Source organism: Tasmannia lanceolata, unplaced genomic scaffold, assembly GCF_043159265.1.
Source record: "Tasmannia lanceolata isolate RefF3 unplaced genomic scaffold, GAP_Taslan_0.1 ptg000012l, whole genome shotgun sequence".
NCBI classification, from domain to species: Eukaryota; Viridiplantae; Streptophyta; class Magnoliopsida; order Canellales; family Winteraceae; genus Tasmannia; species Tasmannia lanceolata.
Genome location: NW_027518689.1, coordinates 44,377,374 through 44,396,848, shown reverse-complemented (window position 1 = coordinate 44,396,848; position 19,475 = coordinate 44,377,374). Strand labels below are relative to the sequence as shown.

Sequence of the window (19,475 nt, the reverse complement as noted above, 5' to 3'; positions counted from 1 at the left end):
TAGGAGTTGCTACCTTTGCTGAGCCAAGGTGGCAGTGGGATGCTTCCCTTTGTCTTTATACTGTAAGAACTCATAATCAACCTTCAAAACAACGAAGGAGTCAACATGCTCAAAAGAGGCACTGGAGGGAGGAGGAACACTGCCATCGGAAGCAGCCACTGAAGCCTGTTCAGTAGTCCGAGGAAGGCATAACTGAGGATGAAGATCATTACAACAATCTATAGTGTGGCCCTCAAGTGAACAGTGAGTACAGAAACATGTAGAGCGGCCACCAAAACCACGCCCCCCCCCCCCCCCCCCCTGAATCTCGGCCAGCACCACTACCACGGTGCCCACGACCTTGGCCGCCACGACCATAACCAGACTGCACATCATGAGGAGAGCGCTCAACGGAGGAGTCAACCGGCACCTCAACCCGCATAGAGCGCTAGACACGAGAGAAAACCTCATCAAGGGAGGGAAGAGAGCCAAGTCCCATTATCTGCTAACGATCAGGGAGAAATTGAAGCCCTAAGGATTCCAGAAACTGCACCACCCGCAAATTTTCCTGGTGATTAACACTGTAGCATCTGTGGTGAAGGGGAGGTACATATCGAGTAGACATCACATATCCACATGAGGTTGTTCACCTTGGAATAAAGAGTTTCTGCCCGTTTCCAAACAACTTTGGAAGAGTGAAGATACATCATCGGGCCAGCAACCTTTGGCTCCATGCTATTCCACAAGAGGGTATGAACAAGTGCATCCTCTTGGCGCCACTTGCTTTACGACTTGTCATCAATTGGAGTAGTGTCCTTTTCAAGATAATCAACTTTCCCCAAGCTAGAAGGAACATCCCAATGGCCCTATGCCACGGGGGATAATTAGAGTCATCCAATTTGATGGACATCATTTGAACCATAGGAAGCTCCATCGAAGTGGAACTAGAAGGGGCCGCCATGAAAACACAAAACACAATGGCCCTATGATTATTCTCGTATGACTTGGTTATTTATGATGAAAGATAAAACTGATTTATTTTCTATTTTTAAGTCTTTTTATGCTAAAATCTTAACTCAATTTGACAATCATATTCATGTGTTGAGAACTGATAATGCCAAAGACTATCTTTATGTTATTTTTGGCTTGGTACCTTTTCTCGACCGGTATTTTATATCAGACCTCTTGTACATCTATCCCATAACAAAATGGAGTTGCAGAACATAAAAATCGATATCTTGAAATGGCTAGGTTCTTAATGTTTCATATGAAGGTTCCTAAGCATTTCTGGGCTAATGTGCTTCTTATGTCCTATTACCTCATTAATAGATTGCCGCCTTCTATTCTAGGCAACAAGACATCTTTTTCTATCATTTTCCCGAATATGGATGTTTTTTCGCTTTTCTCGTATCTTTGGTTGTGTCTATTTGTTTCATTGACTTCTGTAGGTTGGGATAAGCTTGATCCTCGGGCTATAAAATGTGTGTTCTTGGAGTACTCTCGTACTCATAAAAGGTACAAGTGTTCTAGCCCTATCTTAAATGAGTTTTTGTTTTTTTGTTGATGTCACCTCTTTTGAGTCAACTTCTTATTCCACACAGTGTGTTGTTCCTACGGTCCCCACTCAGTTGGATTGTCCTATTGTTGTTCCCATTCTAGTTGTTCCTTCTGCAGGTGATGAGACTTTTCATTTGGCTTCTGGTTCCTCTTGTGCTCCAGAGGATGTACTTTGAAGGTGTATGCACGTCGACGCAAGGTAGTACACCTCAGGCAGTGCCTTCTACATCTCCTACAGTGTCTCCTGATCCTATGCTAGTCAAATTGCTTGAAAACTCAGCCAATTAACCAATTGACATTCGCAAATGTAAATGTAGTTTCACCGCTCATTGTGTTACAACACATCCCATTTCCTCTATAGTTTCCTGTGTTAACCTCTCTAAGTCTCTCATTGCTTTTGTCGCTTCTAGTTCTTTTGTTGTTGTTCCTAACTCTTTCACAGAGGCTCTTGCCCATCCTGGGTGGCGCACAACCATGGCTGCTGAGATGCAGGCTCTTCGGTCTAATGCCACCTGCGGTTTTGTCTTTCCTCCTCCAGGAGTGGAACCAGTTGGTTGTCAATGATGATGCAGGAATTCAGGAGTTGAAAACCTTTCTGGGGGAGTTACATATGAAAGACTTGGGAAAACTTCGATACTTCTTGGGTATTGAAGTGGCCAGGTCATCTCATGGTATTACACTTTCTCAACGCAGGTATGTACTTGACTTGATGAAACTGGGTTGGTGGGTGCAAGACCAGTTGAAACTCCCATTGATCTGAATAGTAAGTTGCACTCAGACCAAGGGGAGTTGTTGGAGGATCCAAGCCAGTACAGAAGACTAGTCGGGAAACTCAACTACTTGACAGTAGGGGTGTCATTATTCGGATAAAACCGAATAACCGAACCGAACCGAATTATATCGGTTATTTCGGTTCAGTTTTTTGGATGATCGGTTCGGTTTCGGTTTTCAATCAAGTCTTAATTCGGTTTTCGGTTTCGGTATCGGTTACCGAAAAAAAATCGGTTAATCCGAAAAAACCGCTTTGTGGTTCACAAAAGTAACAAATTGTAATTTGTAAAGGAAATGTCACCGGTTTACCCCCCCCCCCCTTTTACCCTGGGACAACCCCCACTAGAATAAAAAGCCAGTCAAGGAGTCAAGGGGGCTGTCCCAAGAAAAAAAAAGTGGCTAATTTATCACTTATCTATTCGATGCCTTCAAACGAAAGACATCAAACGTTTCAGAGTGTTTTGAGAGTTTAGGGTTTTTGCCTCTTTTGAGAAGAAAGTGGAGATGAAGGCGCCTACCACCTCTAAATCTCTAATCTCCGGCTAAACCTCCCATCTCAGGCCACCTCTCATCTCCGACGCGACCCACCACGGTTCGGTTCCGGCTAAATCACCGAGATGAATCTCCCAATCTCCCATCACTTTGGCCGTTTGGCTAAGATTTTACATCTCCCAATCTCCCATCACCTCTCATCTCAGGCTATATACGAATCCGAGGAGGAAGACTTGAAACCCCTTATTTCGAGGTATGCTACTATGCTAACGATTTGATTTTAGGGTTTGATTTTTTTACTGGATTAGGACTATAGGGTTTGATTTTTTTTTCTATCTTTGGCTTCTTTGTCATTTTCTGTTTAGGGTTAAGACTTGAAACCTGCTTGCTTCACTAGTTGCTTGGGCCTTGGGGGCTGTTTTTCCTTATTCGGTTTTAACCGAACTACCGAAATCTAAATTCGGTTTCGGTTCGGTTCGGTTTTAATCCAATTCGGTTCGGTTTCGGTTCCCAGTAATAGGTAACCGAAAATTTTCGGTTAGTCATAATCGGTTAAATCGGTTCGGTTATTAACCGATTGAACACCCCTACTTGACAGTCACAAAACCTAATCTCTCTTTTACTGTTAGTGCAATCAGTCAGTTTATGGAGACTCCTAGGTATCCTCACTGGGAGGCTGTCTTGAGAGTTATTAGGTATTTGAAGGGTGCACTGGTTCATGGGTTATTGTTTACAAAACATGGGTATCTAGATATTGAGGAGTTTTTTTATGCTGATTGGGCAAGTTCTCTCTCTGACACGGGCATCTAGATATCCAGGTCCAATAAGTAGAATGTGGTATCTAGGTCAAGTGCAGAATCGGGGTATAGAATTATGTTTCAAACCACTTGTGAACTTGTTTGGCTTTGAAATTTGTTGAGAGAAATTGGGCTGATGAGTAGACTTTTGATGAGGTTGTCGTGTGATACTCAAGCTGCAATTCATATTGGTTCAAATCATGTGTTTCATGAGAGGACCAAGCGTATAGAGGTCGATTGTCATTTAATTAGAGAGAAGGTTGCTAGCAAGGAAGTTCAACTTGTCTATGTGTCATCAGAAAGTCAGCTTGGGGATATGTTCACCAAACCATTGGGTAAGAATCGGTTGGTTACCATTTGTAATAACTTGGGCTTATATGATATATATGATCCAACTTGAGGGGGAGTGTTAGAGCATGTTAGTAGTCCAATGAGTTACGTAAGGGTAATCTAGTCTTTTCTCATTTATTATAACCCTATTCATGTCTCTCTCTCTCTCTCTCTCTCTCTATATATATATATATATATATATATATATATATATATTAAGAGAGAGTATGCCATTACATGAAGTCTGACGGTTCTCCTTTTTCTCTTTCTCCTTATTCTCTCTCTTTCACTTTTTCAAGGTAAAACTCTACGACCTCATTTCAAAATGCAATTGTTTTACCCTCCATTCCTTTTTGAATGTTCGTGCTACTTTATTGAGCATCAAAGACATGAGAGTGACAAGATTCCATTCAACACCTTCTCTTGCCACCGTCTATTGCATCTCTAATATTTATGTTTGATTCAAATGATTTTTGCTTTTAAATTACTGTTCAGATTTGTTTAAAAATGTCATGTCCTATGTTTCTAATTTTATTTGCGAAAACACATTCTAACATGTCATAACTTTGTGCACAGGTATGTGTTCCACCACTTGTGATGCATAGTCAAAGTCAAGAACCTTTTGAGAACAAGAAAATGCTTCCACCACCAAAGAGGCTCTTTCAAAGTCGTGAAGCTCTTCTTGAGCATGTTCGCAGTTTTTCCATCACCCAGGGATATATAACAACTATTCATAAGTCAAGTAGGGATTATAATGTTGTCCTTGGTTGTGATAGAGGAGGTAGATATCGAAATAGGCGTGATGCCTTTGGTAGGCATGGGGGTTGCCCCTTTGAAATGGAAGGTAGAAGGATGCCTGATGGTTCATGGGTAATCAAGGTGCATAATGGAGAACACAATCATGAAGCTTCAGAGGGCATCTCTGCACACCCATATAGTCGTCATTTCTCAGATGAAGAGATCTCAAAAGTTAAACAGATGACCAAAGCCGGTATACGACCACGTCAAATACTTACTGCTCTTAAAAATGATAATCCCTATCTCCTGGCAACAGCAAGGGATCTTTACAACTTGAAAGCCAAGTTTCGTAAGGAATACCTATTAGGTCGTGCAGAAATGGTAATTCTGATCTTTCGCCAGCTAAAGCATTTCTAAGTAAATGTATACTTCATTGCAATACTTCTTTTTCCTGTAATTATTTAGTTTACTTAATTACCCAAATAATATCTGGCTTTTTCTACTTTCATCACCAATTTCAGAGAAATAGAAGCCTTGCATACAAAATTGTCACCCAAACTGGAATTTTGCTTAGCATATTGATCTACCTGGTTATCATTCATTGTTACTAAATTAAATTGGCTGCAGTTTGTCTTAACTGTTGACTGCATCACTAATCCACCAGTTTTAGAGTTTGTAAGTTAGCATGACTACATGCATTAGTCTGTATGGTTCATAATTGATCAAGCAGTATTAAAAGCAGATTATGTGATATATAGAGTTTGAAATTCCTTTCCCAACTTCCAATCTCGGCTACAGAAATCCTATGATCCTTTCTTGAATCAGCAAATGCAAATTCTAATGATCAAAGGCTCAACTCAACTCAACAAAGCCTTTTTCCCAAACTAGTTGGGGTCGTCATTTCATAGAAGAGTGGCAATGTTTAACCGCCGGCTGCCAAACCTGACGCCAACCCTCCTTTATCCTGGCTTGGGACAGGCTGTGAAAAACACAGGCGGTGAAAAACCCTCCTCCTTTATCCTATGATTCTAAAACTTTATTGTACAAAAGGAGCATATTAATTATTCAAAATTTACAACCTAGAACTAAATATGGGCTTTTGCTCATCTTAAATTAACTGAAGTTAAAGGGATATCATTTCCTCATTTCTTCTTTCTTACTCGACTAAGGCACACCGCCTCAGATTCAACAGCATCAAGTCACACATTTTGGGCTTGAAATCTATACCAGATACAACAATCCAGAGCATGGCCCCAAAAAAAAAAATTTGCTAATCTTAAATTAACTGAAGTTGAAAGGATATCATTTCCACATTTCTTCTTTCTTACTCAACTAAGGCACACCGCCTCAGATTCAACGGAGGCAAGCCACACACTATACCAGGATACAACAATCTAAGACCAGAGCATGACCCAAAAAAAAGAAGAAGCAATCTTATCTCTGCTACAACTAAAGAGTTGGGAATATTATGCCACTAAATTGAAGTCACTCTACTTCACTCAAGGATCAACTAAAGTTTATGATTTGTTTTCTGTAGAAGACACTAGTAAGTTAGAATCCATGGAGACTGTACTTCGAACAACTTCGAAATATAAGTTAGAATCCATGTTGACTAGGGCTGTGGTAGTGGATGTGTTTTGACATTGTTACCTCAATGTATCCAATTTTTTTTTCAATTTATACTTGCTGTGTTTCTTTTTTCTTCTTTAAGCAATTTAAAATGTTCATCTAATGTTGATCTTGGATTTCTATCTCCATTGATTTCTTAACATAGAGTTTAATTTTACTAGTGGAGTTCACTGTTCGTACATAAAATCTTTGAAAGGCTTACTGTATCAATTGTGCTTCAACAATGATATCACTAAACTTCTAGTGAAAAAAATTAACTGGAGAAGCAGAGCCGGCGTTAAAGATACTTGTCAAATATAAATAGAAAACAAAATGACACAAATGAGATGTGTTTACAGTTTGTATAACAGTGATTTTCTTTGAGTGTTCTAGCAATAGACTGATATATTTCATTGGGTTGAGTTGGGTGCAAGGACTGGTTTTGGAAGCATTTATTGTCTGGGTCGTTTTTTGATCAGATTTCTAAACCTATGTGATGTGTATATTTAAGGCTAAACACATTTCAGGGATATCTCCTCTCTCTGCATTTTGTGTGGCTTGGAGAAGGGGTCAATCATTTGTTCATCCACTGTAGCTTCATGAGGGAGATTTGGGCTTTCATTTTAGACCTTTTCCGGGTGATGCCCGGTCTCTCGCTGCTTGGCCGTCTAGGGGGCGAAAGTTGTGGAGTCTCTCTCTTTTCTTGGCTCCTTGCCCTTTGTTATATATTAGGGGTAGATTATGAAAATAACTGAAAACTTACATGATACTTTCTAAAATTTGAAAGTGAGATGCTTTTTTTTTAATCAGAGGCCAGTAAATAGTTCTTGCTGACATTGCTTGTTGCTGACGTTTTCTTCTACATATTGGGTAACTTGTAAATCTCCAGGGTTTCCATCAAGTTATTTTTAGTCAAATTGACAATCATTTCATAAGAGTTGCATGCATGTCATTCTAAATGATTAACAATGGGAGCAAAGATTGAAAAACTACTCGTCTTCCTGTTTGGTGTTGGAAACCAAGGACTGCCAACATTTGTGTTATATTTACTTTATAAATCCAAGAATTATATATTGCAGTTATTATTGGATTTAAAAGATCGAAAGGGTTGCTTTTGTTCTTAGAAGCACGAAGTGGGGGCGGGAGCGGGGGCGGGGAAGCGTGGGTTCTAGAAGAGTCTAAGTTTGGGAGCGCCATGGGAGCGTGTATATATTATTTTCTTTATATATCTTTCCAAAATCAAGCACATCAAAAAATAATAGTTTCTAACCATTTTCATATGTATCTTTCAAAATTTAAGTACATCTAAAAGCTAATTTCTAACCATCTTCACCATCTTCATTTGTGTGCACTCGTTCCTCGTGCCTTCTGAAGATGCACAAGCCTTTGTGCTTTCTCCAACGAATTACTTTGAAGAGTTTGAGGAGTTTGATATAAGGAAGTTGGTGATCGTGGGACTTATAGAGTAATAGAAGCAGGCTGTGAGCGTCATTAGAGCAGTTCCTGTCTCTCTGGGGTCGCGCTCCCTGGAAGCTCCTTGCTAAGGAGCGCGGAATCGAGGTTTCGAGGTGGGAGTGGCACCCCGAGAGGAGGTTCCTGCTTCTAAGCTTTTGTTCCATAAGCACTGTGATGCTGAGATGATTGTTGAGATTAGCTACAACTGACTACATTAATTCAGTATAATTCTGCAGCAAGGAGAAAAATATCGACTATTTCTTGGGCCTTTTGTGGGTCAAAGTGGCACATGACATTATGTTATTTGATAAGTTTTTGTCTTAAACTCTAAGAACTTAATAAAAAGTCCTAAAAAAAAGGACAATAAGTAAAAGGTTTCCAAAATTCATAAAATGAGTTTCCTAAACTTAGGAAAAATGTTTCCAAAATCTAGGGAAGTAGGGAGCGCGTTTTCAAAGTTTACTTAACGTGTTTCTGAAACTTAGGGTATGCAAAAAAATAGGTATGCATTTCAGGAAAGAGATTTTGTTTTCAAAATTTATGAAACGTGTTTCCGAAACTTATACAAAGTCAATGACAAACAATTTCTTATGCCACATAAAATAAGAAAGGCTGCAGCTCTACTTAGTTTAGATTTTGTCTTACTGTTTAGGATGAAGATAATAAATGTTCATTCTATAGAATGTTACATCTGCCTTTGTCTGCCATTCAATATATCTGCCTTTGTCCTTTTATTGAAGAGATTAATGGTCTTGAAGGATGAAATTTTCCCTTGCTTTTTTTGTTGCTCTCATAAAATAGATGCCTTGTGTATCGTATTAGTTTGGATGACCAAGAAATGGCTTTGGCCGGCATTTTTTTACATTAGTTATCTTGAGATGGTCAAGGGTTGAATAAGTTTTACTTGTCCTTTAATGCTGTCTAGAATCTAGATAAGATTATTTTGTTATGCACTCATGATGGCTGCTTTTCTATTAGGACCTGTATATATGTAAGTCCAAGATCATCTTCATCTTATAACTATTCAATGGTTTGGTAATTAATGATCCCAAGACCACCCTTGGCTTATCAACCAGTCATGTGCGACATGTGCAAATCAGTACTATCCCTCCTGTGGGCCACATTCAAATCAGTTCCAGTTTGGTCATCCCAAGTAACCATCCAGACTTTTTACCTATTGAATGTGGAGTTATTACTGGCATTAACTGCCCATTTTTGCTATAACTGCACATTTCAAAGTTCAAGGAGGGTCCTTGTATTGGTTGGCACTCCGCAGGCTGCCAGAATTTTGGAAAAGGCCCTCTGCCTATAATAATGTTAAAGCCACAAAAATTGCCCTATAATCCAAACCAAAACGTGTCTGTTTGGAAAGAACCTCTTATTGGATGCTTCTTTCGACTTGTTGGTCATATTACCTTGTTAATCAAGTTCTCCATGTATAGTGCTTTAGTTCTCTTTGCTATTGTGATCACATTTCCTTATTGGTGTTACACTATTGGTAAGGACGTGAAAAAAGATGCTCTTTTGATCGAGTCAGCAAGCTGGAGTTCGGGAGATACTGATATTTTTATAGACCTAATGGTGGAAGAGGTGGAGAAAGGTAATAGGTGTACGAAGACCTTCTCGAAGAAATCTTGGGAAGACATCCAAACAAAGTTTTATCAGAAGACTGGGTGTAACTATACTTTGCTTCAGTTTAGGAATGAGTTTAAAAAGTTGAGGAAAGACTACACGGAGTTTAAGAAGCTTCTTGAGGTGACAGGTTTTACTTGGGACCCAATGGCAAATTGTGTGACGGCAGAAGACTCAGTGTGGGACACATATATTCAGGTAACATGTAACATTTGAATGTGAGAATGGTGAACTTAGTGACTTGATTGTTTTGAAGGTAACACATTTAATTGATTGATAATTCCAGGCAGACTCATATGCTTCAAAATTTAGGGATATCGGATGCTCTCATTGGGTAGAACTACAGGTGATATATGGTGACACCAGTGGCACTGGGGAGGTATCCTTAGGACATGGTGAGGACCCACTAGAGTCTGAGGAAGAAGATGATCAAATTGTAGACCTTGACGCCCAGAATGATGATATGAATGTATTCGCAACCCAGAGTGATGATGGTGGGGACTCTTTCCTTCGTAGACATTATAGGACACCCACCACTCACCATCGAGGGAGTAAAAGTTCAGCATTCGCTGAACCATGTATGGCCCCCAGAGAAGTCCCGAGAGCTGGAATGGCTGTCTTGACTGGTGCATCTTCATCCACATCTCCCTCCTCGATTGTAGAGACGGATCCTCACTCTATTAGCAAGTGCATGGAGGTCCTGAATGCTATGGAAGGAGTGGGTCCAGATGAGTACGTGAAAGGAGTGAAGATGTTTCAAGAGCCGGGGTGGAGAGAGGCGTTCATGATGGTGCCACCTGAGAAGCGGATGTGGTTGCTGCAAAAATTGTCGTGATATTTGGCCTATATTATCTTTTTTTTTAAATGAATTTTGCCCCATATTATCTTCATTCTCATTTAGGGGCTCTGTTTTTATCGGGTTTGTATACGACCAAAAGATCTTTCTAAAGAGATTCTATTAGGAACTATTATATGTTCAAGTTACATATTTGTTGGGCTGTATGCTCTGTAGTGACTTGATTGTGATTGTGGATGTGTATCCTTTGAGACTACTGCTTGTTCATTAGTCTTTGAAATTGTAGTCTTATTTTGTTTAATAGGTGTTGGTGAATGATTTTAATTGTGCTTTACTACCGTTTGAATACTTTCAGTGTTGATCATTTTTACAAGTTATTGTTTTTCTTATTTGAATGAACTATTTGGTATTATGCAACAGGTCAAATGGAATGGACTCAGGAACTTGTAAAGGTGTCCATAATGATGAAAAGATGAATTATTTTTTCTTTAATGTAATGCATTAATCCCATCCAATCATATTCATACATCTATAAAGAGTAATGTAGGGACATAAACCAATTTGGTTTTACGTTTCGAACAAAAAACAAAAACAAAAACCAAATTTGTCTAGAGTCGGTAAGGGAGGTGCTTGCTAGACATTTAGATGGTATTATGAAGCATGGCTACTGGAAAAATATGTTTTACTGAACTTTTTGTAATAAGGCAAGGAGTTTTCCTTCAAGTTATGTGAAACGTGTCAATAGAGGAGCAACTTGTGATTTCGTGACAATGATAATTAGATTCTTGGAAAGAAAAGAAATCTTTAGGAGGAATCAATGGCAATCAATCAAACGGCATCAATTGAAATCCCGGATCTTCGAATTGTGAGAGATCAAGAGTTCTCACTATTTCTTAGATTCATGGACCAAATTAGTTTCAGTGGGATCCTTCACTCACATTTTTTCCACCAAGAACGTTTTACGAAACTCTTTGACCCCCGAATTTGGACTATCCTACTTTCCCGCCACTTACTTGCAAGATTAGAAGGTTGTTTTGAAGTTAGGTCATGTTTGGATTGCAAGAAAAACATTTTTGATGGAAATTATTTTCTGGGGAAAAATTTTAGGGGGAAGAAATGATGTCATTATGGTTAATTTAGAGAGAAATCATCATAAATTGAAGGTCCCCCAAATAAAAAACTGAATAGGTTTGGTTCAAGTTATCTTTTTTCGTGTGTAAAATAGTAGGAACTTTTACTAATATTTTTCTTTTCTGCTTTACTGAAAAATGGGTGCAATCCAAACGGAGGCTTTTAGGGACATCCCCTTTGTTCTATATCATCCTAGCGAAAGTTCCTGCTGTGCTAAGAAGTAAATTCCTTATGGAGGCAGAAAATCGACTACAACCCAAAATGTCATGTGTGCACGTCTATTTGTTATGATGTTCAAATTTGGATGTTAATTCACGGATATTTTTAGAGGGAATAACTAATGAAAAATTAGAAATCTTTGATTCTCCGAAGGTACTTATGTTATTCATTTTCTTAACAATTATAATTGATGCATTGTATTACCATGCTTCCTAGTTTGTATCACAGATATGAGGTTGGCCATGATGGATTTAAGCCATTCATGTAATGGATCTCACCTTAGATGGTTCGACATCGTCTTAATTGGGTGATCCTAAGCATTCGATCAAGAAGGATAATTAAAAATATAAATATACCACCCATATTTAAAAAAGATTTCTAAAGGTGGAACCTACCACATGAATAGTTCATCTCAATCTTGGCCTCATGTGCATATAAGGCTGGGAAGCATGGAAATACAAAATGCATTGTGCTACTGATATTCCCGCCACTTTCTTTTGATTGTGAGACAAACTCACCTTGTCTTGTATTATTTAACCAGTTGTCAAAAGCTACTTCCATTCACAAATGGCTTATGATACTCCCACTACCATGTTTTGATAATGAGAAAAACTCACCTCCTCTTATTATTTACCCAGCTATCAAAAGCTATTGTAATTCCCAAAAAGTTCTCAGCAGCCAATTAAAACAGAAAAGACAAGGTGAGTTCATCTCATTATCAAAACATGGTAGTGCAAATATCAGTAGCCTTCCCAAAAGGGAGAGGCCCCACCAATCCTTTTGGCCATCTGCTCTCTTCCCTCCCTTTGAAGTGCATTTATCAGCTCCTCGAATCACTAGAAAGAAGGTGAAAGGCCCACTACGAATTCCATTTCTGGCCACCCTTATCAAGGAAGAGGAACCTCGGACTAGTTCAACCGATGAAGACAATCTTGGGAAATAACTGATATTTATTGTTCTTACTGGACTTGTGGCTAGGGCTGAAAGCCCAACCAAGATCAAAGATAGACGTGATAGGACACCCACAGCTCTCCGTAAGAGGAGTAAAAGGTCAGCATTCAGTGAACCGTGCAAGGCCCTCATAGAAGTCTCGAGAACTGGGATGGCAGTCGTGACTGGTGCATCTTCATCCACATCTCCCTCCTCGACTGTAGAGACCGATCCTCACTCTATTAGCAAGTGCATGGAGTTATTGAATGCTATGGAAGGCGTGGGTCCGGATGAGTACGTGAAAGGGGTGAGGATATTTCAAGAGCCAGGGTGGAAGGAGGCTTTTATGATGGTGCCACCTGAGAAGAGGATGTGGTTGCCGCAAAAACTGTCGTGATGTTTGGCCCATATTGTCTTCATGCGCGTTTAAGAGCTCTGTTTGTATTGGGTTTGTTTGGTTGTACTTGTGGAACATGTTTTTGGGCTGTATGCTCATGCAGTGACTTGATTGTTAGTATGAATGTGTATCCCTTTAGACTATTGTTAGTATGAATGTCCATTCATGCAGCATATCAAATGGACTTGGGAAATTCATAAAGGTGCCCATAATGACGAAGAGATAAATTGGTTTTTCTTCACGATAATGCGCGAATACCATAATCATACATCTATAACGAGGAAAGAGTAATGTAAGGACAAAATTAGAACTGGTCTAGAGTGGGTAAGGGGCTTACTAGACATTTAGATAGTATTATGATGCATGGCGAATGCAAAAATATGTTTTCCTATACCTCTGTAATACTTTCTTTCAGCAAAGGGTTTCCCTCCAAGACTTGTAAAACTTCTATAGAGGAGTTACTTGCCATTTTTTTTTCTTACAATTTGAAAAAGAAAGAAGAAGAAGAAGACCACCAACAGAGTAATCAGATTCTAACTAAGCATTACCAGCTCTTTGTCCCCTCCACTTCAAGTGGGATTAGAATGTTGTTTTGAAATTTGGGACATCTCCTTTGTTCTATATCATACCAACAAAACTTCTCACCAATAAATTTTTTTATCACTGGTTAAGGAATTGAGTCTATCTTTTCAATTTAATTATTACTGTCAGCATAATTTCTGAGCCTGTGTGGCTGTTCTCACATGCAACAGCCCAAGCGCAAAATGCCTGGCTTCTCGGATGGTCCCCAACAAATCCCATGTTTTCTTATTTACATACAAAAGAATCACATCTATGTGATTGATGTGATACATAGTAGTGCGCACGTGCTGGTTGACAAGTAGAATCCGTATCAAGACATGAAGTCGGCTAAAACCCAAACTATCATGTGTACATGTCTATTTGACATGATGTTCACATATGGGTGCGCTGGGTTGGAAGGTATTTATAATAATTCACATAGATTTTAGAGGGAGTATCAGATTAAAGTTCTTTGACTCTCCAGATGTACGTATGTTATTCATTACACAGAGAGAGAGAGAGAGAGAGAGAGAGAGAGAGAGAGAGAGAGAGAGAGAGAGAGAGAGGCCTTTAGGGGTGGCCAACCAGTTCGGTTCTCAGTCCTTGGTTACTTCTTTTTTTTGGTTCTCGGTTCCCGGCTCCATGCATTGTAAAAACCGAACCGAACCGTAGTACACAGTAGGACCGAACCAAACCGAACCGAACCAGACCAAACATAATCGGTTCGGTCCGGTCCGGTTCTCCGGTTCTAATGGCTAATTACTAATTACTAATTATAATTTATAAAAACTTTTAAGTAAAGTTATAATATAAGTTACTTTCTTATGATAAGAATAGTATTAACTATTACTTATTAATATTATAAGTAATTTATATCAATAAGTATATGTATAATAGAAATATAAAAAATATTATATATATTCAAAAGTTCGGTTCTTCGGTTCTAGAACCGAACCAAGAACATTAGACCCGGAACCGAACCGAATAAGTTCGGTTATTCATCAGTGGAACCGAACTGGACCCAAAGTATTTTTAAACAGTTCGGTTCCAATTCGGTTCTTCGGGTCCGGTTCGAGTCTTCGGGTCTGGCCACCCCTAGCGGCCTTGCAAGATGAAAAAGTGCCCCCTTGGTCGCAGGCACACCAAAGTGCATTTATAATAGCACCAAAAAAATGTAAGTATTCGATGGAGATTCATAAAAATGATAATTAAAAATATAAATGTACAATTAATGGTCCGATTTTAAAAAATGAGAATTTATATGGTGGCCGACCGTCAAGTCCCTTGTAGGTGGTACGATGATGATATTTGATCCAACAGCAGCCTCTTAAAAAGTGATCTGCAGTTGGATCAAATATCAAGGGCCGTACCGCTAGCATCGGTACATGACGGTCGGGCACCATATAAAAACTCTTAAAAAAGATAATTGAAACTGTTGAATTTTGTGTTGTATCCTATCTTAAGTGGAACCTACCAGGTACATGGTTCATCTCAATCATGGTTTGCCCCATGTGCATGATAGGGCTAGGAAGCATGGAAATACTACATCCAGTATGTGTGTAGTAATTCTCTCTCTCTCTCACACACACACAATGAAGGTAAAATCTGATCATAACATGTGGTGTAAGATCAAGCCATCAACTTGTACAGCACGATGTGTACAGCACCATATCACAGGGGTAGAAAGGGAGCAGTTCCCCGGATCATGACACATGGAGTCAACGACACATGCATAATCACCTGGCCAAGTTCGTGGCCAAGCTCAACTCCAACTGGCCTCCGTTCCTCTCCCTCGAGTGACTCAATTGTTACGTATCTATTTTCTGAGACCTTTTAGGGATTGGGTATGGATGTGCGTTATTGGGAAGATTTTAGTTACACGATTTGCGTAGGATGTTCTTATCACTTTGCAATTTTTTAGGAAAGTTTGCTATTGTTTAGGATTTGGCACGCGGGATGTTGGTAGTTAATGTTTAGGTGACGTTGTAAGTTATTTTCTCTTTAAATAATATGTAACCGAGCAGTCGTTTTGAAGGAGTGAAGAAATTTATTCTGAAAAATTGTGACTTGCGCACAAAGGAGGATGACCCTTCCCTTGAAGTGGGAACAAGAGTCCGATCTTCCCTCTGAGAAGATCAATCTCCGAATCGAGTTCGTAACAAAGTGGCTTCAAAGCCAGGCATGGACGATCTAAGGATCGGATGATTGGAAGCTAAGGTGCATTCTGTTTCTGTGGTATAAGAGAGAATATCAAGAAGATGCGGGAGATGTTTTCTGCTTTGAATACTCAGTTTGATAAGATAGAGGCTACACGTACATGCAGCCAGGAGGTAAGCACCAATAACCAAAACCATAATGGTGGAGGTAGATCTTATGGCCCCTCTCTTACGAGTGCTTCAGGTTCAATTAATTCATATCTTCCCAAGAGCATAGAAGAAAAGGAGCAAAGGTCGCAAAAGTAAGGCTTTTTTCAGTGTCGCCGTGTTCGACAACTTCATCACCAGAAAATTCGTTGTCCTTCTCAACTTGTCCAAGGCCACCGAGAAGATCATCCACTATTATCTGCGCGTCAAAATCTCAATCAATTCAAAAAGGCATGTTGTTGGAGTTTTAGTGATCGATACAGTCAGATTAATTTAAAAATGGAGTTTGCTCAGCCGCCCTTGATGATGTTGGTTGCTAATGTTTAGGTGACGTGGTAAGTTATTTTAATAATATGTAACCAGCCATTTCGAAGGAGTGAAGAAATTTATTTTGAAAAACTGTGATTTGCGCACAAAGGAGGATGACCCTTCCCTCGAAGTGGGTCAAGAGGCCGATCTTCCCTCTGAGAAGATCAATCCGTTGCGATCCGAATCGAGTTCGTAACTTCAACATCTTCCACAAGAAAGCTCCTTGATAGAACATTACCATCATGAACGGACACCACTAGAATCTGTCCTAAATCCCAGTTTCGTCGTGCTAAGGTCTCTATTCTAGTCAACCGCCAACCTGTTACTACCAGATCTCCTATCTTGTTGAATTATCTTCTAGGATCCTAGACGCATGCAATGCCACGGCGACATCTCCAGTAATATACATGGTCCACGTCCCCACAACATCGCACCTAGGAAACCGGAACTCCCGCATATACAAGGGGACCCCCCATTCAAAGAGGCAAGAGACAAACACATAGGATAACTCACTAAGATAGACTTTTGGCATCCCACCTTCTGGGTAAGATAACACCCTAGGGTGTGCCACCATCCTCTGCATTCCAGTTCTCCTTTCCTCTTGGTGCCTCGATCTGACTTGAGTGTTGAAGGGTCCCCCAGAGTTCCGCCTCCTAGTGGCCTTAACTTTTTGTCTGTGAGTGTGGGATACAAGTCGGACGGAAACCTATCGAGAGAAGGAATGCCGATCAGGGCCGTTCGCATCCAGGCACAGATCTGAGCCGCATCAATACATATAGGATTTTCTAGGCAATTTTGTGGAAAGCCATTTCATGGCTCACATTTGCACGAGAGAACAACCGCGTAAGATGAATTAGATGAATAAGCCACAATCCGTTAGAAACTGAGCACGTATGGCTGTTCTTCTAGGAACTCAGAGTATTCAGTCTCGATAATACACACTATGGTTTGAATGGTAAAACCTAGAATCCATAAGTCTCAAAATAATTTATGAAATAGCAACTTATGACCATAGGGTTTAATTCATTTATTTGCAGATTATAATACTTCTCTTGAGTTAAACAGCCCAAAAGGTGCATGTGTCCCATAAATCATAACTGATAATATGAATAACCTTACACAAATCATAATAAATGAGTCGCAATTTTAGATCTTCACCCCACAAAACTTAAGCAACGATGAGTTGAATATCATGCTCCTCCCCACGTCCATAAGAGTATAGTTTCGTCTATAAGTTACACTATCCAACTCAGGTGTACCTTTATTGGACGTCATTGTTTTGGTCTTTAAGTCATGTTAATTCTCAAAATTTACCTTCTAGATCCTGAAGATACTCAGAGCTTCCTACTTCTAAATAAAGGTAATACCTTCCGCCACCCACATCCAAAGTTAGTAATGATCAACAAATGTTAGTATGAATGACCTTTAGTGAACTACTTCTCCGTGTGACACTTAATTTCTTAATATTTGTATGTTATCCTCTGTACAAATATTGAAATCAGTAAAAATTAAGAAAATTTAGAACTCTCCTTTTAACCAATTGCTTATTTCCAACAATACTAATTTCTCATTTTCATGCAAGGTCAGGCAAATCTCATGAGAAGATTCTGATACTAGTCTATAATGTTTGTCCTCAAGGACACCATAACATATGTGATGGGAATAAAGAATTCGAGAGAAAATGTTTATCTATAAACTTATATTCATAGTCAAAGGAATCAAGTTTTCTGAAATAAAGCTTCTAATCTACATGAAACCCATATTCAGAAAGCGACAGAGAATAACACCACCCTCAATGTTCACCTTTATTTTATTTTTTTCTTACTACAATAATCCACTCCCCTTTGCTGAATTTCTGATTGATTTTGAAATATTAATAGCCACTAATACCATAATCTATCCACCATTTACTAAATATGAATTATAATTTACAATGATAAGGTTTTACCTTACTTCTCCCTCCATGATCCTTGGACATTTGAGTCTCTTCTAACTCGGGGACATGAGTTAGACAAAAATAGTGATCTAAACCATTCATTAAACAATAGTGGGGAAGCATTTGAGTGATCCAAAATCTTCTCCATTGGATGATCTTAATGCTCGAATCTGTGAAGGTTTAATATAGACAGCATGACATAGAAACCTTCACTTATCAAAGGGTTATAATCATCCAGTGGATAAATTTTTAGGGCATATGGCATCTATGTTGGGACTCACGAATGAATGGTTCATGTCCCTGAGTTCACCATATTAAAACTAGGGATATGCTAGGGACCATCGCAGAAGGAATTTCACAGACCAGCTGTTGCATGAGAGCGGCCACCTCAGATGGATTAAATGAATATGACAAAATCCGTTGAAAAGTGAGCGTATCGCAAGGGGTCCTATGGGTCATGCTCAATCAAAACCCGACAGGTTCAACCTGATTTAATTTAAGGTTGGGATAGGGTTGAGGCCTTTGCAACTCGAACTGACCCCAACCCGACCAACATCCTCTAATTTTATCTTGATTTTCTCAGGGTTATTGTATTTTTATGTTTTGCCCTCCTCTTTTGCCCGGGCCACCCCCTTGTATTGTAAAAAGAGTGATCCTAAATAAAATGAGGGTGGCCCAAGGAAGAAAAGGGGGCAAATATACCACTTCCCAATACAGACTATACAGTGAGTTTTAATTATAGTGGGGCCCACATGAAATGATGACCTAACCATTCACTTTTGGCCCGGCCAAATATAGGCTGTACCCCGAAAACCGTAGCTATAGGGTGGCATTAGCCCTTCGATTCATGGTGGTTTAACATGGACAACAAGGTAAGAAAAGCCTCTTCAACTCGAACGGTTAGGATCATCCCATGGCCACATTTTTTTAGCACAATCCATGGAACCAACAAATGAACGGTTAGGATCATCCATTCATGGGCTCGCTGTATTTTTTTTATTGGTAAGCTAGGTTTAGCATAGGAGTGCAAGTTTGGCCCTGTCAGCCCTGACCCGCCATGAGCTCGAACAGGGTCTGGGCTGGATTTTCCAGCCCTGAGTGCAGGTCAGGATTCATTTTTTAGGCCCTGACTTAGGGTTGGGTCGGGTCGAGTTCTGGGTTAATGCCTTGGGTCACCCTGACCCGGCCCGACCTAAGTTTTTTATTATAGGATTGAACCATCTGTGCATGTTTCTTTAGATTATTATTGTTAATTGTCTCTGCTTCCAATCATGTTCTTGAATTCATATTGTCTTATTTTGTTCCCCTTCTCTGTTTATTGATCATTTTGTTCTATATGATATGTGGTTGCTTTATTTTTGGCACTCTTAATAGGTATTTTCACTAGGGTCAATCAGAGCCAGCCTGGCCTTGCCCTACCCAATCAAGGCCAATCAGGGCGGACCAGGGCCGCGCTGAACCCTGTAGAGCAGGC

General features: G+C 39.6%; 1 protein-coding gene across 1 annotated transcript; it reads left to right on the top strand.

Annotated features, from left to right (window-relative positions):
• Positions 1-1,222: 1,222 nt before the first annotated feature.
• LOC143888845 (uncharacterized) lies at positions 1,223-10,456 on the top strand. The gene is made up of 6 exons (XM_077393240.1): positions 1,223-1,328; positions 1,428-1,494; positions 1,699-1,735; positions 4,503-5,045; positions 9,231-9,557; positions 9,646-10,456. Exons 1-6 carry the CDS (start codon positions 1,223-1,225, stop codon positions 10,192-10,194), a joined length of 1,629 nt encoding a protein of 542 aa, XP_077249355.1. The 3' UTR covers positions 10,195-10,456.
• The last annotated feature ends 9,019 nt before the right edge of the window (positions 10,457-19,475 follow it).

Excerpts from the sequence above, each read along its gene's own strand:
- LOC143888845 (XM_077393240.1), top strand. The coding sequence starts at position 1,223 with ATGGCTAGGTTCTTAATGTTTCATATGAAGGTTCCTAAGCATTTCTGG. Across the intron at positions 1,495-1,698 it reads TACTCTCGTACTCATAAAAG|AGGATGTACTTTGAAGGTGT; the intron begins GTACAAGTGTTC and ends CTTGTGCTCCAG. Across the intron at positions 5,046-9,230 it reads TATTAGGTCGTGCAGAAATG|GACGTGAAAAAAGATGCTCT; the intron begins GTAATTCTGATC and ends ACTATTGGTAAG.